The sequence below is a fragment of the Panthera onca genome, chromosome A3 (genome assembly GCF_046562875.1).
Source record: "Panthera onca isolate mPanOnc1 chromosome A3, mPanOnc1 haplotype 2, whole genome shotgun sequence".
NCBI lineage: Eukaryota > Metazoa > Chordata > Mammalia > Carnivora > Felidae > Panthera > Panthera onca.
Window position 1 is genome coordinate 8,393,747 of NC_138341.1, and position 25,384 is coordinate 8,419,130.

The window sequence follows — 25,384 nt, forward strand, 5'->3', positions numbered from 1 at the left end:
TGAGTCACTTGGGCGTCCGACTTTGGCTCAGGTCATGATCTCACGGTTCGTGGGTTTGAGTCCTGCATCGGGCTCTGTGCTGACAGCTCGGAGCCTGGAGCCTCCCTCTCTCTCTGCCCCTCCCCTGCTCCTGCGCTCTCTCTCAAAAAATAAACATTAAAAACTTTAAAAAAAAAAAAAAAGAAGACAGGTGTTACTACTTAAACAAAGATAAAAGTAACATTCAACATTGGGCGCCTAGGTGGTGGTTGAGCGTCTGACTTCGGCTCAGGTCATGACCTCGCAGTTTGTGAGTTCGAGCCCCGCGTCGGGCTCTGTGCTGACAGCTCAGAGCCTGGAGCCTGCTCCTGATTCTGTGTCTCCCTCTCTCTCTGCCTCTGCCCCGCTCACGCTCTGTGTCTCTCTGTCTCAAAAATAAACATTAAAAAAAAAAAATTTTTTTTAAGTATCATTCAGCAAAGAATTTGAAGATGCAAGTGATTATGTTTAACTTTAGAACAAGGGTGAGAAATACTTGAAAAGGAAGGGAAGAACAGGTGAGGGAACAAGAGTGAGAAGAGATGTGTATAATGACTTGTATCTTGGGCAATACATGAAAAGGCAATAATGAAATGGGATTTGGTGGGATCACTTCATGGGAAAGTGGCTAAGAGGACAGGTTTTAGGAGTTCTCTAAAAGAAAAGGCATCAGGCCTCTCAAGAGTCAGCCAGTGCTAGCAATTAGAAAAGTCTATGTCTAGTGTGTCATAAGACTCATAATTCTTTGGAAGGAGCCAAATGAAGTCTGGATAATTTGTACTGGTTTAAGGCTACAAGCCAAGACTATCAGGCAAAAGTCCCACTGGTTAGGCTTAATCTGTAAGAATTGAGAAAAGCTTGCCATCTATCTTAGTAGAAATCAGTATTTGTCCTTGACCATAAGTAACTCTGTTTGGAGCTGTGCTGTTTCAAAACACCTCGTAGGGTATGATAAAGAAATAAAAATATCTCATTAACCAGATAAGACATTAGACTTAGACTTCAGACTTAATTCCTCGTTTGTAAAACAAAGGGGTGCCCTAGAACCATTACCATTAAGAGCCAACCCCCCCCCCCAAAAAAAAAAAGAAGACAGCACACCTTACATATAGACTCCCAGTTGGAATCAGACAAACCATTTAATAAAGCTTCCTAAACAAATACTAAATGCTACATACAGGCTCTGTGCTAGACACCGGGCAGAGACATAAAGATGATACCACAGAACTACATTTACGTCCAGCCATTACGTCGTGTACCTTAAACTTATACAGTGCTGTATGTCAATTATTATGTCAAATAAACTAAGAGGAAAAAAAAGAAATTACCTTTAAAGCATTTATGCCCCATTACCTAAAAACTAGTTTTAGTTTTAGTTCCCAAATTTCCAATAAACTGATATCCAAAATTTAGAAAAACAATGAATACTACATGGTCACAACCTTATGAGAGCCCACGGTCTGGTATATAAGAGGTAAATAATCATAATACGTGATGATTCTAATAACTTACAACAGAGAATATTATGTGGGCAGAGAAGAGAAAGAAAATCATTGCCTGGAGTTAGAGAAAGGGAGAAGAATTAGAGAAGACCTCACAGAGAAAATATATTTGAGATGGACCTTTAAAAACAATTACAACTATGACTAACAAGTGCTCGATCTCATTAGTAATCAAATACTGAAATGCATCTTAAAAAACAAAAGGAGCTACTGAGTTTTCACCTATGAGCCTGGCAATTAATGTAAAAGATTCATGATATTCAACTAGCAAAGATACGGGAATATGTGTATTCTCACTACTATTGAGAGAGTTCAATTTACTTCTAAAAAAGGCAATTGAGATTATTTTGCAATTTTAAATGTGCACGTGCTCTACCAATTCCATTTCTAGAAATCTACAGAAATATTCACATATGCACAAAAATATTTAGTGATGTTACTGCAGCAATGTTTACAATAGAAGAACCCAACCTAAATGTCTATTAATAGTGAAACAGTAAAGTAATCATGGCAAATCCGGGAGCACCTGGGTGGCTCAGTCGGTTAAGTGTCCAACTCTTGATTTCAGTTCAGGTCATGATCTCATGATTGCATAAGAGCACTCTCTCTAAATAAATAAACAAACTTAAAAAAAATTTTTTAATAAAAAAATATTATGGCAAATCCAAACAATGGAATACTCCTTAAAAGAACTGGATGAATTATAGGTTCTGATTGGATTTACTCTCCAAGTAAATGAAAAAAAGCAAATATGATAGATATGACATAGTTGCATTTTGGTTACCAAAAAAAAAACCCTGTTAAGTATTCATGTTTTTTTATATGCAGGAAAAAAAGGAAAATGATATACCATTATACTGTTATAGGCACAAGAAAAGTGACACACTGATGTGTTCTAAAGTAGTTGTTTCAGAGACGCCTGGGGGGCTCACTGGGTTAAGCGGCTGACTTCGGCTCAGGTCATGGTCTCACCGTTCGAGTTAGAGCCCTGCATCAGGCCCTGTACTGACAGCTCAGAGCCTGGAGCCAACTTCAGATTCTGGGTCTCCCTCTCTCTCTGCCCCTCCTCCACTCGTGCTCTTTCTTTCTCTCCCAAAAAAAGAACATTAAAAAATCTAAAAAAAAATAAAAAGTAAAAAATTAAATAAATACATAAAAGAGGCAGGTATTACTTTTGCAATTTTAAAAATGAAGCTTGTTTTTCTGTAAGCAGAGAATGAGAGGGAGCATTCCCATTAGAGACAGAGGCAGAGAGTATAAATAAAAGAACATAGCATATTAAGTCATGGGCAAAAGGATGATTGCCTCTATCTCTGGTCCTGCTCACTCTCTTCCTTTTCACATCTCTGAAGAGAGAAGTCTATTTCCCCAAAGCCCATCATCTGTGAGCTAGAAACCCCATCAGGACTTTTCCCTGCTAGAGGCGCCTGGCTGGCTCAGTCAGTGGAGCGTGCAACTCTCCATCTCTAAGTTGTGAGTTTGAGCCCCACACTAGACGCAGAGATTTTTAAAAACAGTCTATGCTGAAGTCTCTCTATTCTAAGAAAAAACACTGAGATATAAAAAAAGTAGAAGCAGATAAAATGCATTTCCTAATTCATAAATGCCACAACAGGGAAAGTATACAATGTATCATTATAACAGTAGCTACTCCCATATAGGTTTCTCCCCATATCCATTTTAATTATACCCAGATGCTATTGTTTTTCCTAGCCTACAGAAATACAAATTCTTATTCCACGAGGCTGGCAAAGAGTTGACAACAGACTTATGTAATAAGACCCTGCTCTGTTAGCCAGACCCACCCCAAAATCAGCTTTGAAAATTACATGACCCAAGGAAATTAAACAGTTACTAATTATAGTAGCCATCAATACAGAATGATAACATATGCTATTATGCTACTTGTATGTATTTTCCCACATGATAAAATTCTAATTACCCTGGTATACTTACGGACGAGAATCGGTATCAGAGGTAATACGGCATAATACCTGCAGTTTGCATCTTCCAAACCATTCTGCTAGCTGCTCCTAAGCTCACTTTTGTCACTAAAAGTAGGCCAAAAGTTGCTAAATTCAAGCCACAGATAAAAACATCTGGTAAAACCCAAATGTTCTTTTAAGCCTTATTTAAAACACTTTTCCAAGTGAATAATGCAAAGGTTTAAAAATTTTGTCATGACTCTTCCTAGTATTTATAGTCTAGGATTTCTGAAATTAAACATCACTTAAGAACACCAGACTCTGTTTTCACAGTTCAATATCATACCTACTCTAAAAGAATAAACCTTAGCTGAGAAAAATTGACACCTGGAATACAATAAGCCAAAAAATGAATATATGCAAATATTCACCCAATGAAACTAATTATCCTCAGTGAATTAAAAAATAAATATGCAAATTTTTATTCAGTGATTTGATGCTTTAGAGAACCTAACATGTGCCAAATAATGTGCTACCATTTTGGGGAAAAACAGGCTAACATCAGGAGACTGACTGTTTGCACATACCTTTCTGAAGACAGTTACAGACATATGCAACTTAGCCTATTTTACAGAGAGTTCATCTGTGTGTGTAAAAAAAGCTTAAGTTCGGCACAGTTTACAGAACACTAATACACTAGAATTAGTTTCCCACTGAATTTAATCTTCACATCTCCTTGAGAAAGACAGATATAGTCTTATAAATTATCATAGTCAAGAAGATAATTAATAAAACATCTGATTAATTAATACCAGTCAGCTCTTCTGACCCCAATCCAGTGTTCTTGCCAATATACCGCTGTTTCTTTTTCTAAAGAAAACACTTGAAAATTATCAAGGCACTTCCCTTCTTTTTTTTCCACCTTTACTACCCTAAATAAACAAACAAAAAATCTTAAGGAAAACAATTAATTTGTTTTTTCATATATTAATACAGGTTAAACTGGATCCATTTTATGAACTTATTTTAATGGAATTTTGCTTACAAAAACTTATCTGAAATAAGTATGCTATTTTTCAGATTCTTACACTTTCATTTCACATATTTGTTATAACTTGAACCAGACTGGACGATTCTGTTTATAAGAGGAAAAAAAGCAGCACAGTAAAATATTATGCCAGCAACTTACATTCTCCATATAATCTTAAAAGATTAACTTACCTATGATAAAGGTTATAAAAATCCCCTCATACCAACTTTCCTCCAAAAATTGAGTAATTAACTTGTTAAAAATGTATTCAGTGTCTTACTTATGGCCTCCCTCTGTAGGAAATATCATATGCCAATTTTTACTAGAGCTTCCTTTTATTCGTTCTAAATTTAGTTTTATTTGTATCATCCCTTGTTCTATTCTGGAAATGTCTTCAATATGGAAAGCCTGTTTTCAGTAATGTCCTCAAAATTTTTAATTTTACAGCTTCTCCTTTTTAACAAAAATATATGCTTTTACAGAAAAAAAATTTGCATAAGTTGTCTTCCAGAACTACCAGCAAAATCCTTTGAGTGAGCTTTCTCATTCTTTTATAATGTAAACATCTTGCTTTTATGACTAAATTCTTGTTTAGCCAGAATATAAAAACATTAAAACATAGTCCTATTTTAATTTTAACTGTTGCAATCATGAAATACATATTCCATAGCTATAGCTGAATTAATGCCTCAGAATGCTTCAGCATGGACATGATATCACAAATCATGAAGTCTAAAATTAAACTGCATTTTGCTAACTTTTTAGAAATGTTGGAACATCGTGTGCAACACTGAGGTATTACGGATTAGGATTCTAATGACCAGATTGCAAAATGTTTCTAAATTTGAAAAAATACTTCCAATGAAATGTTAATAAATCAATCACATGTAGCAAACTTTTTTTTTTTAAGATTTTAAAGTAGTCTCTACACCCAACATGGGGCTGGAACCAACAACCCCGAAATCAAAAGCCCCCCCACTCCACTGAGTAAGCCAGCCAGGTGCCCCACATATAACAAACTTTTAAAGATAACTGAAGTGTATTAGTCAGTGAAAGAAGGACCACCCAGTTGCAGATTTGTTTCACATTTTAGTTATCTTATTCAGTAATAATTTGGAAAGGATGGACAGATTTTAAAGTATAAACTGCCACAAATCTTTAGAGCTTTAAAGATACTATATGTCACTCTATAGTCTCATAAATATTAATCAATATTGCCTTGACCACCAGAGTGTACAATCTTATTAACTACAAGATAGAATCTATAAAAAGTGAGCTGCTAAAGATTTCAAATACTAAAAGAAAAAACAAAAATCACAACTGCCATTCCTCTAATAGCTATAACTATAACAAAAATCAGTAAATGCAAATTTTCAAATTTCTAAAATACCTACATACTCCTTAACCACAAAATTAAAATAGACACACAAGAGGAAGTCTGATATAGAATGCTGAAGAGAATGAAAAATATGGACAACTTATCCACTATGTATGAATTGTCTGGTTTTCTCTAATTTTCAATGATGTGAAGAGACATAACTGCAAAGAATGTGCAGTAAAAAAATCTAAACAGGAACGTGTTAACACGAATGTTACATAATATAACAATAACCTGAAGGCTGCTCTGAAAATGAAATTTCAAAATAGTTTAATATAAAGACTTTGAATATTTTATAGCATTTTATTTTTTGCTTGCTTTTAAAGGGACCATAAAATAATTTTTGTATGCTTTTATTAATTTTTAAACACAGGCACATTCACAGATACACATACACCATGCTGTTTTAGGTGCTATGCTCTGAAGGACCATACATTTCTAGTGAAATTTTCCTTCTGAATAAAATCACTGTCAGTGACTAAACAGGCTGCCACTATTTTCCCTGTTGCCATTTATTAAATGTGAAACATCAAAATTATGTATTTTCCAGGCCAATCAATAAGTCTCTGTAGACTACATTTCTCATGAAAGAGTATGATGCAATAACATTCCTACATTGTAATTTTATACAATGTATATTTTACCACAATAAAAATTGTTTTTCATTTCTATTTGGTCTATCTTGTCTGATTCTCCCTTCAGAAAAGCTCAGCAAAGCAATTAAATTTCCTTCTAAAATAAGAAAAAGAAAAACCTTGGTCTGACTCCTACAGAGCCCTAAAAGAAGACAGAAAATGTGATGACCCTTGATATTTCAGAAAATCTGGCATCCCTCCATTCACCAGCCTTTTCCACATATACAATTCTGTGTGCCAAAGAGATCTGGATTATTTGTTGTTGGTTTTGTCAAGTCAGTAAAAGCAGCAGCACCTACAAGTTTCTCAAACTTTGATCTGCAGATTACCCTGCACTGAATCACCTGACATTCCTGCCCCCACCACAGGCCAATCTAAATCGGAGGATCTGACACCATTTCTACCAAGTACTCAGGGTGTGATTCTGACTTCCATCAGATGATTCTGACTTTCTAGCTTTATCCAAAAAATAAAGGAAGAAAAAGAAATAAGTATTCTCCTTTCCTCAGATACATTTTGGACCCAAGTGCCCTCTGTGCCAATCTTTAAATTTCAATATTGCACCTCTCAGCTCAGTGGTTCCCACTCTTTTCTGCACTTGAGAATCACCTGTGGAACTTTTAAAAGTCCTGGTATCTCCAGGTCACATTACATACCTATTACATTAGAATGTCGGGGGGGGGGGGGGGTTGGAAGCCGGACATCAGTAATTTTTTTTAAGTTTATTTATTCATTTGTAGGGGGGAGAGACAGGGGCGCCTGGGTGGCTCAGTCGGTTAAGCGTCCGACTTCGGCTCAGGTCATGATCTCGCAGTCCGTGAGTTCAAGCCCCGCGTTGGGCTCTGTGCTGACAGCTCAGAGCCTGGAGCCTGTTTCAGATTCTGTGTCTCCCTCTCTCTGACCCTCCCCTGTTCATGCTCTGTCTCTCCCTGTCTCAAAAATAAATAAAAAAAAACGTTAAAAAAAAAAAAATGTAAGGGGGAGAGACTAGGAGGAGCAGATAGAGAGGGAGAGAGAGAATCCCAAGCAAGCACTGGACTGTCAGCACAGAGCTCCACATGGGGCTTAAACTCACAAACCACGAGACCATGACCTGAACCAAAATCAAGAGTCAGGCGCTCAACAGACTGAGCCATCCAGGAACCCCAGGCATCAATATTTCTAAAGATCTCTAGTTGAGTGCTATGTATAACAAGATTTTTAAACCACTGCCTTAGCTATTGGATTTATCAGATATAAATTAGAAAATGACCTATAAGGGCCAAGACATAAACTGTATTGGTATTAAGTTTTTAAATTTCCAGATACATCTATGGATTTCCTTTTTATTTTAATCCAGTATGAAAATTTTTGTCAATGCATTAAATTAAAGGCACTTTAAAACTGCTTTTGAAAAAATGTAAGACACACTGTTTCACGTTGATGCAATTAAGATCATGCTATGCATCTAAAGTTCAGAGAAGTTTATCATTATTTCATCTGCACATTAATTTTGGTGATTTTATTTTAAGAAATATCATCATTGAGAAGCCAGCCAAGACAAAGAGTCAAAGTTCATGTCTTACTTAAAAGCGACTCCAAATGTCCTGTTAACTCCAGACAAATTTTGCTAAATTTAAAATAGCTACAATATGGTTAGATTTTGCATGAACTCTTTCCCTAATTTCTGACTTGATATCTTATTTCTCTGAAAGAAAATAAGAAGTTTGATATATTGGGGTGCCTGGGTGGCTCAGTCAGTTGGGCATCCAACTTCGGCTCAGGTCATGATCTCGCAGTTTGTGAGTTTGAGCCCCGTGTTGGGCTCTGTGCTGACAGCCTGGAGCCTGGAGCCTGGTTCAGATTCTGTGTCTCCCTCTCTCTCTGCCCCTTCCGCCTTCACGCTCTGTCTCTCTCTGTCTCTCAAAAATGAATAAACATTAAAAAAAAATTTTTTTTAAAGAAGTAGGATATACTTTCCTCTCATCTTCACTAATTCCAATATATGCTGATTGTATGATCAATTAGTGGCCCTTAAAAAAAAACTAATGATTCATACAAAAAAAATTTTTTAATCTGACTCTTTCAACACAGGCAAACTGGCCAATCACAACACATCATTTTTAACCATTCAACTTCAACTTGATCAGCATCCACTATGCAATACAATAAAATATGGCCATATAATGTATATAAAAGTTCCAAATACTACAAACCATAACTCTGTAAGTTATCCCAAAACAGTAAAATTTTTCAAAATCATACTGATGTTTACACATTTAATACCTGAAATATTTTTGCAAGGGTTTCAATATATACACATTTCACTACATCTTGCAGGCCTCAGAGCTCATGGCAGTGCACTTTCCTTTTAGAAAAATAATTATCACTACAATCAAAATTTTAAAAATTCATGCTTAATAAGTTAAAGCATCTCAAATACTAAAAGAATTCTTTCCTAAATTTTCCTTTCTGCTCAAAAAAGTCCCATTTGGAATTATCTTTAATAAAAACTCAAAAAATACAATCTAAACTAACAACTTCTATTTCAATAAGCATACTTTTAGTACAACCTCTAAAGGAATCATACAGGGCAAACTGTAGGGTCATATCCTGACACAGAATGCACAAATACGGCAGCTCCTTTTACATCTGAAAAGAACTCTCTTGGTTAAATTCCAGAACTCTGCTCATAATTTAATCCCACAAATCAATATCCAATGCCACCTATGAACAAAAAAGAAGTAACATTTGTATCTGTATGTTAAATCAGAGGGGTACTGAAAGTATAAGCCAATAGTGAAGTGGAACACATAGTGTTTAAAACACTTTCTGGGGCGCCTGGGTGGCTCAGTCGGTTGAGCGTCTGACTTCGGCTCAGGTCATGATCTCACAGTCAGTGAGTTCAAGTCCCGCATCAGGCTTGGTGCTGACAGCTCAGAGCCTGGACCTGCAGAGCCTGGACCTGCTTCGGATTCTGTGTCTCCTTCTCTCTCTGCCCCTCCCCCACTTGTGTTGTGTCTCTGTCTCTCAAAAATAAATAAATGTAAAAAATAAAATGAATTTAAAAAAATTAAAACACTATCATAGGAATCAACTTACAAAATTAAAAGTACGAATTGTTATTTGTTAATGTTTATTTGTTTTTGAGAGACAGAGAGAGACACAGCATGAGCAGGGGGAGGGGGCAGAGAGAGAGGGAGGCACAAAACTCAAAGCGGGCTCCAAGCTCTGAGTTGTCAGCACAGAGCCCAAAGCGGAAGTCAATCTCACAAACTGTCAGATCATGACCTGAGCCAAAGTCAGATGCTCAACCAAGTGAGCCACCCAGGATCCCCAAGAATTTTTTGTTTTTACGTAAAACAGAAAAGTTTATAAAGATGAATGTTGGGTCAATATGAGAGAAATCAGTTTATAAGCTTACTCAAGATGCCCAAAATAAAAAAAAGAAAAAAAAGAAAAAAAAACGAAAAAGAAAATATCAGCACAAAACATAATGAAGAAGCAATCAAAGGCCGTACATTTAAGTCAGAAGTACTTCAACTTGATCTGTAGCTTAGAAATAACTCAACTAGTAGAGACTTCGCTACCATTATCAGGGCCTATACAGCTAGCTCAGCAAGACTCATTCATTACTTGGAAGCAAAAGGTACCACAACAAGGTTTAAAAAAAAAAAAAAAAATGCTGAGTATTAATTGGGCCTTTCAGGTGTAAACACCAGCCAGTAGGATAATTCCACCTATAAAGGGCTCTGATCTATATCTATTTGTTTCTATTTATAAACACTGAAATTGGTCTGGGGGATGCGAAATGAAACTCCTTTTACTAGACCATACTCATGATACTTTGGTAAAAAATTAAAAAACAAAATTAACAAGCACATGAAGTAGTGCTCAGCATCATTTATCATTAGTAAATAAAATGCACTATCATGGTTACTGGTTATCATCACAAAGATAGGCAATGCCAGGCAGTCTCTGAACATGTGGAGAACTAGAACCCTCATACACTGTTGGTAGGAATGGAAAACTGTACAGCCACTTTGTACAGTTTCTTAAGAGTTTAAGCATAAGAGGGGCGTCTGGGTAGCTCAGTCAGTTAAGCATCCAACTCTTGATTTGGGCTCGCGGAATGATGTGGCAGCTCGTGAGTTTGAGCCCTGCATCGGGCTCTGCATTGACAGTGATTCTCTCTCCCTCTTTCTCTGCCCCTGTCCTGCTTGTTCAAGCTCCCTCTCTCTCTCAAAATAAATAAATAAATTAAAAAAAAAAAAAGTCAAGCATAAAAGAAGAAAAAAGGAAAAAGTTAAGCATAAACTATATATATGGTTTACATATATATGTGTGTGTATATATATATATATGCATACTACATGACCCAGCAATCCAACTCATTAAAATCTAGCCAAGAGAAATAAAAACACGTGTCTACACATATGGTGAATTCATAAACAAAATATGGTATATCTATACAATGGAATATTAGTCAGCAATTAAAAAGAACAAATTACTGGGGCACCTGGGTGGCTTCCTCTCTCTGCCCCTCCCTCAAAATAAATAAACTTAAAAAAAAAAAAAAGACCAAAATACTAATACATGCTACAACACAGATGAACTTCAAAAATGTTATGCTAAGTGGAAGAAGTCAGAATAAATGACTGCACATTGTATGACTCCACTTGTATGGACTTTCCAAAAAAGAAAAACTTACAGACACAGAAAACAAGTCAGTGGCTGACTTCCCTGGGAGTAAGGACAGACTGTAAACATGCTCAAGGAAATTTTGGGAGGTTAATGAAAATGGATTGTGATGTTTTCACAACACTATAAATTTACTGAAAATCAGTAGTACGTTGTATACTTACAAATGAGTGAATTTTAGACTATGTAAATTATACCTCAATAAAAAGAACTAACAAATCTAGTAAACATGATACCTATGTTCAACACCTGCTGACCACTCTCAACTGCCAGACTTCTATTTCACAGCTTATTCTAAGGGCAAAGAAGAGACTGAAACACGTTTATCAACTGCACTACATCTACAGCTTGTAGTTATCATTCAACCAACAATAATCAAGGACTTACTACAAGCAAGATACTGTGTATTGCTCTCCTTTGCTAAATGACGGTCACCTTTAGACACAGAAGAAAAACCATACTCTACACGGTCTTTTTTTCTACAGCTGTTTTAAATACAATGCAAAGGGAACAATAAAAATCAAGCATTTGGGTTTACTGAAGGATGGATTATTACAAACAATAAACTTTTTTTTTAATGTTTATTTTTGAGAGAGACAGAGACAAAGCACGAGCAGGGGAGGGTCAGAGAGAGGGAGACACAGAATCCGAAGCAGATTCCAGGCTCTGAGCTGTCACCACAGAGCCCGACGCGGGGCCTGAACTCACAAACTGCGAGAACCTGACCTGAGGCGAAGTCAGTTGCTCAATTGATTGAGCCACCCAGGCACCCCCCACTGTGAACACACTCACCATCATTTCATCTGCCCTTACTCATGAAGCACTGCTTCAACGCAGGCATCACCTAGGTATATAAGAAGGAACTGGATATATTTTACCAGAAGAAAAGTCAGGGGTTAGGGGAAACAGAAGAAACATAATAAATGTTAAAGGATAGGCAGCCCACACGAAGTGTCTTTAACTTCACCTAACACACTGAGTAAAATCAGCTAAATCCTTTCCAAAACAAATTGTTTCACCACAATCCAGAAAATGTCCAATCATTATTCACTTTTCCTGCTTGACCTCCAATTCTACCATTTAGATTTATCCTCTTTGCATATACAGATGTTTACTTATCCTCTTTCCTATAAATTGTAAGAAATAAGTGATAGGAACACATAACAATGTTTATTTAGGGAATACTTTAATATTTCTTTAAGCAGGGATGTATTTCTACAGGTTATCACTCCTGTTACTTAAAAGAAAACTGTTAGTTCATTCAACAAATATTTACAGGGCACAACAACAGGAAGACAAAAAAGACACATGTCCTAAAAGAGCTTATATTCTGTTCATTAAGTAAACTCAAAAACCAGGAAATATATAAGAGAACACTTAGTGGGTGCCTGGGTTGCTCAATCGGTTAAGCCTCGGACTTCAGCTCAGGTGATGATCTCACAGTTGCTGAGTTCAGGCCCCACATCGGGCTCCCTGCTGTCAGCACAGACCCTAATCTGGATCCTCTGCGTGCCCCTCCACCCCCGCCTCTCCCTGGCTTGCACTTTCTATCTCTCAAAAATACACATTAAAAAAAAAAAAAGACAACACTTGGTATATTAAGCATTCCTTATTACAATCATACAGGTAATTAAGATAATGCCAACCCTGTTCTCCTGTTTCCATCTAAGGTACTGCTGGAGGAGGCTCTGCTATTCATCTACATGGCATTTAAAACCACCCCTAACAACAAAGTGTTAAAAATTCACTCCAAACCTATCATCTCTTGAAAATAAAGAAAATTTCTATCGGTTGCTTTATAACTAAAAAAGTCTAAACTCTTAAAGAATAAAGGAAATCAGATATTGAATAAGTCATCAATTAACTATAACAAAAAATTATAAAGCACCTCAGATATCTGAACAAACAACTCCTACCTTACCAAAATGAAGCAACAAACCATAAAATCATTCTTGGAATTAGAGAAACGTTCCCCCAAAATATTATCAAAGATGAACCAAGAATGAATCTCAGTATTTCCTTTTTGCCTCTCTCTCTCTCTCTCTCTCTCTCTCTCACACACACACACACACACACACACAGAAAGGAAGAGTGAGCAAGGGGGGGGGGGGGGGGAGAGAGAAAACACAATAAATGCTAACTATTATGATCCAAATGCTTTCCAAAAAGATGAACAAGGGTCATCTGGGACAGCCAGTTGCAGAATTTACAAATATATCTCCATGATTCAATCATATTTTTAAAGAAAAAAAGTACAGATGAAAGGAAAGAGTAACTACAATCAAGGATAAAGAGGAGACAGTTTTAGTAGAGTCCCAAATGCCACCATGATTTCACAATTTAAATATTAAGCTCCAAATAATAGGCTAACTTGCCAATGGAAAATGTTATTTTGTGGGTTTTTTCTCAAAAGCTGTAAGCTGCCCTAAGTCATCCACATTCTCTTCACCAGTAACCTTTATCACTAACAGCTTATAGATATATTTTTTGAGAGTTAGCACAGAACAGGATTCTTAAGTATAGTTCTGCAGTAGTATTCCATAAAAAAACTCAAGACACCCAAATGAAAACCAAATCTATAATCATTACCCTCTCTCTTCTCCCAAGCACCACTCTCCAACTAGACAGTGATAAGACAAGAATACAAAGACATAGGGGCACCTGAGTGGCTCAGTGGGTTAAGCATCTCTCCTGATTTAGGCTCAGGTCATGATCTCGAGGTTGTGATATTGAGCCCCGCGTCCAGCTCTCCGCTGAAGGCGGAACCTACTGGCGATTCTCTCCTCTCTCTGCCCTCCCCTGCTCATGCTCTCTCCGTCTCTCTCAAAATAAATAAATTTTAAAAGTAAAAGGAATACATACAGAGATATAAACAAAGGCTTCTAATTATTATTTTGGGAGCTCTAATACTTAGACGAACCTCCTGATAAAATCTTTGTACCCCTATTTCACAGTTTCCAACAGAATTCCAAACGTAATAAACATAAAATCATTAGAGTACTAAAAGAAAATTGAGGTATATGATACCATAATCTTGATGATGGAGGATGTCCTAAACATAACATCTAAGTCAGAAATCACTCTTTAGTGAGAAGATTGATAAATTTGACTATACAAAAGCTTCTATTATTAAGTGTAAAAAAAAATGGCAAAGCACATGTACAATGTAATTCTACTTTTTTTATATTTTAATTTTTCACACAGATTATACCAAAATGTTAATTTAACTCTACGTGGGGAGACTATATATGTTATTTGAATTTATACCTTTATTTCCTAAGTTTTTTACAATAAGAACATATGATTTTTAAAATTAAAAAAATTTACATCTTTCTTCCCTTCAAAAAAATAAAATCTAGGTTTTTCAGCCATGGCTGTCTGCCCATTTCCTTCAGGTAAAAAGATTAAAACTAAAAAATAAATAAACTGAGCATGGGTTAAATAACAGAACCCACAAATGAATAGAGCATGAGTTAAATAACATAAGTGTATCTAACAATTGAATGTAGTTACTAAGCAGTAGAGAGACAAATAAAAAAATCCACCTATCAGCATATTCATTTTCGACAATGGCACCAAACCCATCCAATGAGAAAAGTATTTATTAAAAATTGGTGAATTTGGTGGTGACTATAGTTAACAATACTGTATTGTATACTTGAAAGTTGCTACTAAAAAAATCTTAAATATTCTCACACTAACAAAAATAGCAGCAACCACATGGTAAATATGTGAGGTGAAGGATGTGTTAAGTAACTTCACTGTGGTGAACATTTGGTAAAATATACATGTGTCAACCGTACACCTTAAACTTATACAATGTTATATGTCAGTTATGTATCAATAAAGCTGAAAAAAAATGGTACAGGATAATCTAAACAACTGGATAGGGGAAATATGGGGGGGAGGGGTGAACCTTGACCCCTAACTCACACCATACACTAAAATTGGCTTCACATGTATCCTAGACCTAAACATAAAAGTTAAAACTATAAAACTTCCAGAAGAAAGCAAAACAGAATATCTTTGTAACAGGGGGATAGCAAGCCTCTTAGGCAGGAAAAGCAATAATCATAAAAAATTGACTGAAACAAAACTAACAAACAAAAAAAAACATGCCACAGACTAGGGGAAAAATTGGCAAAACATATTTGAGAAAGAACTGTATATAGGATACATAAGAACTTGTGTAACTCAATAATAAAAATAAAGGGAAAAACCCCAAATTTTTTTAATGTTTACTTCATTTATTTTGAGAGTGTGGGGGAGAAGGGCAGAGAGAAAGGGAGAAAGAATCACAAGCAGGCTCCAGCTGTCAGCGCAGAGCCCAACATCGGGCTCAATCCCACAAACCGTGAGAGGGTGACCTGAGCCAAAATCAAAAGTCAACGTTTAACCAACTAAGCCACCCAGGCTCCCTAAGAACCCAAATTTTTTAAATGAGCAAAAATTTGAACAAATATTTCACAAAGGAAGGTACACAAATGGCCAGTAAGTGCCTGAAAAAGTATTATCATTACTTATCAGAGAAATGTAAATTAAAATCACACCGAGATACCACTACCCACCCACAAAGTGGCTAAAATTTAAAAATCTCAGTGTTGGGGCACCTGGGTGTCTCAGCTGGTTAAGTGCCTGACTTTGGCCCAGGTCATGATCTCACAATTCGTGGGTTCAATCCCCACTTTGGGCTCTGTGCTCACAGCTTAGAGCCTGGAGCCTGCTTCAGATTCTGTGTCTCTCTCCCTCTCTGCCCCTCCCCTGCTCATGCTCTGTCTCAAGAATAAACAAACATTTAAAAAATAAAGTAAAATAAAGTAAAGTAAAATAAAATAAAATAAAATAAAATAAAATAAAATAAAATTCAGTGTTGAGGAGGAACTGGAATGCTCATTCACTGTTGTGGGAGTGTCAAATTGTATGACCACTTTGGAAAGGGATCTGGAAGCTTTTTTTTTTTTTTAAGATTTTATTTTTAAATAATCTCTACAGCAGCCAGCCAGGCGCCCCAGTCTGGCAGTTCTTAAAAATTACATAAACACCCACCTCTAGCAGCTCTTAAAAATTAAACACATACCTATCCTATGACCTAGCAAATCCAATACTAGGTATTTACCCAAAAGAAATGAAAACATGTCCTCATAAAGACTTAATATAAGATTGTTCTTAGCAAGCTTTATTAACACTCAAAGTACACTGAGATACCTGGGTAGCTTAGTCAGTTAAGTATCTGACTCTTGACTTCAGCTCAGATCATGATCTCACGGTTTGAGAATTTGAGCCCCCACGTCAGACTCCCATACTGGTGGCACGGAGCCTGCTTGGGATTCTCTCTCTCCCTCTCTGCACCTCCACTACTTGTGCTCTCTTTCAAAATAAATAAATAAACTTAAAAAAAAAAAAAAAAAAAGCCTAAGTATATTATATATACTAGCCAAAAACTAAAAACAGCCCAAATATCTATTAACAGGAAATGGCTAAAAGACTATGGTTTATACATATAATGGAATACTGCTCTCAGTCCTAAGAAAGGAATAAACTGTTGATATACACAATAACATGGCTAAATCTCAACAACTACGCTGAGCTAAATAAAATAAGCCAGATACAAAAGAGTACACGCTACATAGGATTCCATTTATATGACGTTCTACAAGAGGCTAAAGTAATCTTTAGTAGGAAAAAAAATCAGAAGAGTGATAGAATCTAAGGGAATGGGATGTGGAATTAGCTGAAAAGCCATATAAGGAAGATTTTTGGGTTAGTAATAATGTTCTGTATCTTGGTAAGGATTTGTATTACACAGGTGTGTGCCTTTGTCAAAAGTCATCAATAGTACACTTAAGATCTGTGCATTTCATTGTATGTAAATTTAATCTTTAAAAAGCTTAAATAAATATTGAGCTCTACTCAACGGAATGCACGCTAGGGGCCCCCGGCTGGCTCAGGGGGGAGAGCGTGCATACACCTTAATCTTGAGTTCGTTAGTACAAGTCTCACGTTGTGGGGGAGACTGTACTTTAAAAAAAATTTTAACTTATTCAGGGGCACCTGTGTGACTGAGTCAGTTAAGCATCTGACTCTAGGTCTCAGCTCAGGTCTTAATCTCAGGGTGGTGAGTTCAAGCCCCATGCTGGGTTCCATGCTGGGCACAAAGCCAACTGGAAGGAAGGAAGGAAGGAAGGAAGGAAAAGAAGAAAGAGAAAGAAATGCATGCTGAAGTATTTAAAAGACAAGCATACTGATAGCTACAACTTAAATGAATCAAAAACAAAAAAACATACTGATAGATGGATAAAGGATAAACGTACTGATAGATGTAATAAAGCAAATACAGCAAAATATTAATTAGTTGGAAAGTATACAGATGTTCACTATCAATTCTTTCAACTTTACTATACTTTGAAATTTTCCATAATAAAATGTTGGGGGAAAATTTTAACTCTACCCATTACTTTGTTATGTTGAAAATAGCGTATCTGAAAACCCAACAAATTCCACTCCTAAATATATACCCTAGCCTACAGATAGCCTAGTCCTTCACATGGACTCCAGTGATGTTCACAGCAACAATGTCCATAACAGTAGAAAAGAAAAGAATAACAATCTAAATATCCATCAAATAGAGTGGAGCACTGAAGACTGGTTTCCATAGCACTGAAATGAATAAACCACATCGTGGGTGCATCTTAGAAATAAAACTTTTGACTGGAAAAAGCAAGTCACAAAAGAACACACTACATACGTTTTAACTTTTTTTTAAATGTTAAAGAATTAAGTAAAGCTAAACAGTACTGTTTAGGGAAATATACAAATGTAATTTACAAAATAAAGCAAAGAAATAATACAAAAATGCCAAGGTAATAGGAGCGGACACAGAAAGACTGATGAAGCAGCAGCAACACCCAAACACAGTAACTTCAAAATGCTAGTGTTCTGTTCATCCAATTGGGCAGTGATTTCATGGATGTTTGTTTTTTATGCTTCATAATTCATATTTGAGCTCTATATTCTCTTAATGTTTAGAATATTTCAGAATTCAAAATGGGAAAAGAGAACTATGAGCTCATGACTCAACCAAAACAACTTAGGTTTCAAGATAATTATTCACAATTTCTTTACAACTACAGTATTTAAAACATATAGAAGTCTACACTACCCTTATATTAGGGCAAGATGTTTCCAAATTCAGAATATTTTAGATTTCAGAATGGTAATAAAAGTACATATACCATATACACTACATTCCTGAAAACCCTCTTTTGAGTCTGCAGTAGTACCCTGAAATCAAACACATTAGTATTTCCCCAAGGAAAGCTATTCCTACTTACACCAAGAGGGACAAACTGATTATAAATATTCTAACATCAGATCCGGTCAGAGGTTATCATCATGCAAGTTTTACCAAAAACTTGGTTTTGAGAGTTCTTTACATGCAGCAAAACTGTGGGTGAGGGACTGTGAACCTGTACTTTCAAAGACACTCAACTTCACCTAAACAGCAAATGCCATAAATTACTTTTTGAAACCTCTCCAGCCAATTCATTTTCTTTAATAATCATAAAAATGCAAGTTTTTAAAAATTTTTTTAAGTTTATTTATTTTTGAGAGCAAGCGAGTGAGAGAGAGAGAGAGAAAGCACACAGGCATGGGAGGGGCAAAGAGAGAGAAAGACAGAATCTAAAGCAGGCTCAGGGCTCTGAGCTGTCAGCGCAGAGCCTGATGACATCATGACCTGAGCCGAAGCCAGATGCTTAACCAACTGAGCCACCCAGGCGCCCCAAAAGAGCAAGTTTTAAGTAAAGTAATCCCATTGATGCTAAAGATACCCCATTTTTATTTCACAAAGAAGAACGTGTATAAAACAATTTTTCAATTTTTATTTCACTTCACTTTTATATCTTTATGGTAGTTGCACTTATTACACGGTGGGGAAAAAATACACATAAAATTTTACTATAATTAGGTCGATAACCAGTACTAAGCTGAAATCTAAGCACTGTGGTAAATATTTTCATATAGTTTACCAGTATAATGAAATCAATCAAGTAAAGAATTTTGTATTCTAAGTCACTCAAGTTCACAAATAAAATTTTAATCCCCTTTCCCCATCAGCACCAGTCTTCCGTAAGTTTCCTCAAGCCTGAATCCTACAGGTTATTATAACCATCTACTCTTTTAAAAAATAAAACACATCAAAACCCAAAAGCAGAGCTCAGGAAAGACATCTTTCCAACTGCACCTGGCTGGCTCAGTTCGTAGATCTCGAGGTTATGGGTTTGAGCCCCACACTGGGTATAAAGATTACAAACTAAACTAAACTAAGCTAAACTCTCTCCAGCATAACGCTAAAGTACAATTCTTTTTAGCAGATTATTTGGGAAAACAGTATGAGAAGCTGAGTCCTAACAACAAAACATGGGTGTTTACCAAAAAGTTTCAAACACTACAAAAGCATACCACTGAAATCCCTCCCCTCCAAAAAAAGTATTATAGAAACAGACCTCTCTCAAAACTCTATTTTTAAATAATACCAAGCAGCCCACAACCTGCAAACACAAAAGGGATATACTCTCTTCAGATTAATCTAAGGACCCATGTAATAAAGCAGGGAGCCTCTGCAGAGAAAATTTAGCCTTTTAACACTGACATGGTCTTAGAATCCAGCTTTATCTATGCTTGATGATTGCTAGCACTTCTCTGATGGCAAATTCAGATTATAATGCTGCTTACTGAAAATTACATAGCAAGGAATAGTTGCCAATAAAACCATTTTCCTTTTCAAAGGAAATTTAAAGCAATTAACTATGCTAAAGGCAAGCACAAGTGAGCTAAATTTAACGAGCACAACGACGCACCAAGCACTGAGTTAAGCGCTTTGCGTGTAATCTCACGTAACATTTTTTCCTACAGATTTTACCGTCTAAGAATAATTATACAGTAACTTCTGGTGTATTTCTTCTCCATACTTTTGTCATCTTAGTACGCGGCTTTAAACGGTGCTCTCTGAACTCCTGAAGGAAGTAACTAAGACCCAGGCTGTGTTAAGTTTTTTCCTCTGTTAAAGAAAAAACTACTCGTTTTCTATAATAAAACCAACAGAAATGCCCTATTCGGTGAAACAGTCAAAGGTGACACGCAGGCTGCATCCCAACCATTCCATCATGAGCATTTCAAGAAGTATGTTTTTATAACACTCTTGTGGAGATTAATTCATTGGGTTTCTGTCTAGAAGGATAAAAAAGTTCCTGGAAATGAACAGAGTAGTGGTGACGGCTGTACCACAACGCGAGTGTCATTAATGCCACAGAACTGTACACTCAAAAATGGTTAAAATGGTAAATTCTATGTTACCACACACACACACACACACAGACCAACTCATTCTATCTTGCACAATGAAACACACGTAACTTAAAACTAACTACAACGCAGTTGAGACTTTTTTTCAGCTCATCAATTCGCAACACAAGCACTGCGACCTGGCTGCAAAGAAGAGTAGGGGCCAATCTGCGGCCCGGTTAGGTTCACTCCAACTCAGAACCACAACATTCAATCAACTGAAACAGCAACAGCAGAAGGTGTCGGGTCAGCAGCAGGTAACGTCAGCTCTCGCACCAACAACACGTCACCTTACTAAAAGCGTCAAGTGTCCCGGCAGGACTGAGCACGCCAGCAATGAATGGGCCCAACTGTTTACTAAACACGCGTGATGTTTCACTTTCAAAAACAGCCTTCGTCTTCGTGGTTTAGAAAACACCGTACGAAATGGAACGACGAACACGTCACGGGCAGAAAACAGCTTGGGCTCGGGCTCAGGCTCAAAATAACCTGGAGAGCGAACATCGGTAAAGACCCAAGAAATGACAGTGACGTGCAAAACCTTTCTATGTGGGGCTGAATACGAACCTGACGAATCCTGGAGGTTCGCGGCGCTATTTTTAACTGAACTTTCTGGCCTTGGGTCAAAGTTTTGCTAGCAAAATACCGCAGCGAAAATGCTGGGAGCGAAGCCCAGAGTCCCTGCTCCGGCGCAGGAAAAGCTGTGCCCTTCACGCAACCCCTCGTGCCCCCCGCCGAAGCCGGCCGAAGCCGCCCGAAGCCCGACCAGGGGGGCCGCCGTGCCGGGAAAACACACCCACGGCCTCACACAAAACTCGGCGGAAGAAAGCGCCCAGCGCTCGAGCCAGGACGCGGCGCATCGCCGCATTCTGCTCCTCGCACAGCAAGAGACGCGCTCGTCGGGCAGTTCCTGCACTTTGGCCAAAGTGAGCACTGAGTCACCCTGCAAAGGACTCCAGGAACCGCAAAAGGTGACCAATGACTTCGGAAGAAAAGTCAGTTCAGCACTGGAAAGGGAGGAGGCACAGTTCTCAGCACGTACGGTCGCCCGGCTTCCCGACGCGGGGACTAGAACGGAACGTGGGTTCTGGGCGAGAAGACCCACCGCATCCAAGCACCACCCACGCAAATTCTAGTCCTCCGGGGCGGATCTAACATCCGGAGCATCTTTCTCACTTTCTCCGCCTCCCCAGGGTAAAAATCCACACCTCCTGTTCCCACAAAGAGCACACGAACCAAAGTGTCTGAGATGCAATCGTCTAACCTAACAAAACAAAAATAAGAAATAAGCAATCCCCCCTCCCCCCCACGGTGCATTTCCAGTTGGTAAAAAAAAAAAAAAAAAAAAAAAATACTCCTTCCTTAATCGAGGGCCAGCTAGCGGACTTGACGTGCTTATTCACTTGTATTTCACGGGCTGTCTTGGGAGACAGACGCAATGAAAAGGAGAGATTGATTCTACTCGGCAATGCAGACTGGAGTCTTCGGCTCGGGCTCAACAACCTCGGGCAACTAAATTTGCAGAAGTTACAATGCACTAATCGCAACCCTGGAGGTTCAAGGACACCTGAAGCCACACGAAAACTTTAGCGACGCCTTTCAAGGTGGCAGACCGCAGGGAGAACGAGGACAGCTCTTTGTCATCCACCCCAGGTGGGGACTCCCCACAGCGAGAGCATCAGGTTTCCCCTCCGCGGCTCCGACCCCGCGTCCCCACGCAGCACGCCGCTCTTTCAAACTGGCTAGTCCGCTGAATGAAAGAGCAAATCCTGCACCCCACCTCCCCAAACCGAGAGGGCGGGCGGGAAGGAGAAGAGGGGTGTTCCCTCCCAGGGCTCCAGGAAAGGGGGCGGCCGCGGAGGACACCGGCGCCGGGAGGTGGAAGGGAAGGAATCAGACGTGGGTCCCTCCTGCTGGAACTTAGTCGCAGGAGTGTCTGGCCTCCGACCCGGGGCCCGGCTGCCGGAAGCTGGGTGGGGTGGGGCGAGACCTCCCTCCCACGGATGGGTGGGCACAGAGCGGGGATCGGAGGCAGGCGCTCGTAGAGCGGGGAGGGCGCCGGGGGCCCCGGCCACCTACCAGCAAGCTCTCCACGTTGATGGGCGAGCGAGGGTCTCGGATCAGCGCCTCCAGCTTCCTCTGGCGGCTCGCGCCCGCCCCGTCCCCCGACACGGCCTCGGGGGCGCCGGGCATTTTCCCCGTCGCCGGGGGCCGGCTCATGCCGCCGCCGCCCGGCCCCGCACTCCCCGCTCCCCGCGCTCCGGCCCGGGCGCCTCGGGGCCTAGCGCCGCCCCCGAATCGCCGGCCCCGGGCGGGGCTCCGCCAGGGCCCACCGCCCGCCTCTAGCCCCGGCTTCGGGTCTCCGCGCCGGTCCCGGGCCTGAGGCCGTCCGAGGGGCCGCCCGGCCCGGCCGGGAGCGGCGAGGAGCAGACGGCGTCCCCGCCCCTCAGTCAGATTCGCGCCGCCCGGTCCGCTCGTCCGCCGCGGGCTCCCTCAGGACTCCGAGGGCGGGAGCGGGGAAGCGGCGCGGCCACCGCCGGGCCCGGACCGCCCCGCCCTCTGGGGCTCCGGGAGGCTTGAAGCCCGGGCTCAGACAACTACGGCCGCCGCCAGCCCGCCCCCATGCTCGCCGCGGCCGCCTCGGTCCCACAAGCCCGCTCCCCTCGCACACTCCCGCGCGGCGCCCGTCTCCGGCCGCGCGCAGCCGCTACCCACAAGCCCCTCGGGCCGCGGCCGCCGGCGCGCGCCCCCGCTCGCCCCGCCCCGCCGCGCGCGCGCGCGCGCGCGCCGCCGTCCCCGCCCCCGCCCGCCGGCCTCCGCCTGCCGTCGCCCCTTCGCCTCCATTTTTTTCGTTTCCTCTAGTCTGCGCCGCTTCGCGTTTCTCCTTTTGGAGCCTCCTTCCTTCCCCGCTTCCTCCTCCCCCTCCTTGAGTTCTCCGAGGGTAAACTGCCGGGCGCGCGGTCACCGCCTCACTTGACCCGCCGAGCTCCAGCTGGGGGAGGGGAGAGCGCGCCCGGCGCGGGGGTCTTCCGGCGGCCCAGCTCCCGCCCGCCCCTGCCCCCGAGGGCGACCCCGCGGATTCGGGGGTCGGCCTGCCTCCCCCACCCCCACCCCCACCGTCCGGTGCCGCCGCCGCCGCCGCGCCCGGGGGGTCGCGGAGGCTGGAGTTGGGGGGGGGGGGGGTTGGGCCGGCCCGCCCCCGCTGACTCAGCGCGCAGCTATGCGGGCCTTGCATCACCCGCGCCAAAATAATAGCGACCGCCAGTCGCTGCCCTCGCCTGCAGAGCTGTGCGCTGGCGAGGGGCCTGCCTGGGCCGCGGAGATTTCAGTGGAAAGGCAGGGGGAGGGCGCAACGGGAGTCGGGAACCGGAATCCTAGTCCTGGGCTGGAGGGCCTGGAAGGGTTTTTTCCGCCCCCGGGGCAGAAGTGCTGGAATCCGAAAAGGCTTTGTGCACGTCCCCGGCAGTCTCCCAGCCTGGGCTTAAACAGTAATCAGGAAGAGAACAAGAGGGCGATAGAAAACTGCTTCCATCCTCAGGCCTTCTCCAGGTCCTTGCCTTTGGGGGGACGGAAGATGGGTGGTTATAGGGGCCGCTCCCCCGCATTCCTGCCCTCTCGCGGCCCGTGCCATTGGTCAGATCCACCCAGGGCGCAATCTGAAAAATATGTGCCAAGAGCTATAAAATTGTTCATTGAGCCCCTTTGACCCAGTAAACCCATTTAAGGAAATACGTTTCTAAGGAAATGATCCAAAGGGGAGGGGAGGGGAGAACTTGCATAAAGATGTTTATAGCAGGGCTATTCATAATGTGCATAATGACTAAAACCTAGAATGGGCCCAATTGTCCAACAATTGGGGAAGAATCCAAGCTCTGTGGCGTTAACAGAAAGAATCCTGGCAGGTCTGTTGGATTTATGTCAAGCGCATGCAATTTTGGCAAGTACGTGAAAAGGTGTGTTGGAAATAAGGTTGAGTGAACAACAGATACAACATAGTTTGCACACACTACTTAAAACTGCAAAATGAGCAGCGGCGAGAACAAGAGAAAGACAGTCTTTGAGTGAATAAGAATTATTTTTTTTTCTATAAGGATGCGTAGGAGAACATTAAAATCTCAAAAATTGGAAAACTGAAGTAAGATAGATGGGCCACTCCAAAAAAGCTACAATCTGTTATCCATTAAGTAGTAAGAATCTTAAGAACCTTTCTCGCAGGCACGTGAGAGATAAGCTCACAAATGGAGCGTCTGAGTCCTGAAGCCCCAACCTTGTAAAAGTAGCAATTTAATCAGTAAATTTTCCAGCAGCAACATCGTTTTGCTTTGTGTCAAAGCCACTTGGACTTAAGCAGGAAGAGGCCCTGGAGGATCCCGTACAGCCCTTTCCTCTCAGATAATAACACTGACTTCTGGTCAAAAGGTAAGTCCTTTAAATCTGTATGTTGAGTGACTCATTCCTGCCTCCGCAACCACACCAAGAAAACAAGAGTGAGCCAGACACTCTTGCTTATGCATTGGAACAAAATAAGAGATGATCCGTGATTATGGATCTTTTTCCCTGAAGACAATAAAATACACAAAGTGAAAGCACCGTGTGGTTCGCAGTTTCCAAATTAATTTTTCGATGACTGGCTGTATACTTTTATGACGCTCCGCGGGCTAACAGGAAGTCATGGTCCCAAATGCTCTACATGAAAACCTTATTTGCGAAGAAAAGGTACTGATCAACAAGATACAGTTAATGGGCACCTTCTACAATAGGCTAGAAAAAGCCCTACTGGAGAAGATTTTTGTCCAAGACCTCCACCATTGTTCACGTGCAAGAAAAGAAGACTGATTGTTGATATGAGTTAAACCTTTTTTTTTCCCTTGGCC

General features: G+C 40.4%; 1 protein-coding gene across 4 annotated transcripts in view; it reads right to left on the minus strand.

Moving 5' to 3' along the window:
- Nucleotides 1-23,247, minus strand: part of ROCK2 (Rho associated coiled-coil containing protein kinase 2) — a 136,949-nt gene extending 113,702 nt beyond the window's left edge. For all 4 annotated transcript variants that reach the window (XM_078444980.2, XM_078444977.2, XM_078444978.2 and 1 more), the window contains exon 1: nt 22,590-23,247. In XM_078444980.2, coding sequence (XP_078301106.2) covers nt 22,590-22,730 — 141 coding nt within the window. In that variant the 5' untranslated portion in view covers nt 22,731-23,247. The remainder of the gene's footprint in view (nt 1-22,589) is intronic.
- Between the last annotated feature and the right edge of the window lie 2,137 nt (nt 23,248-25,384).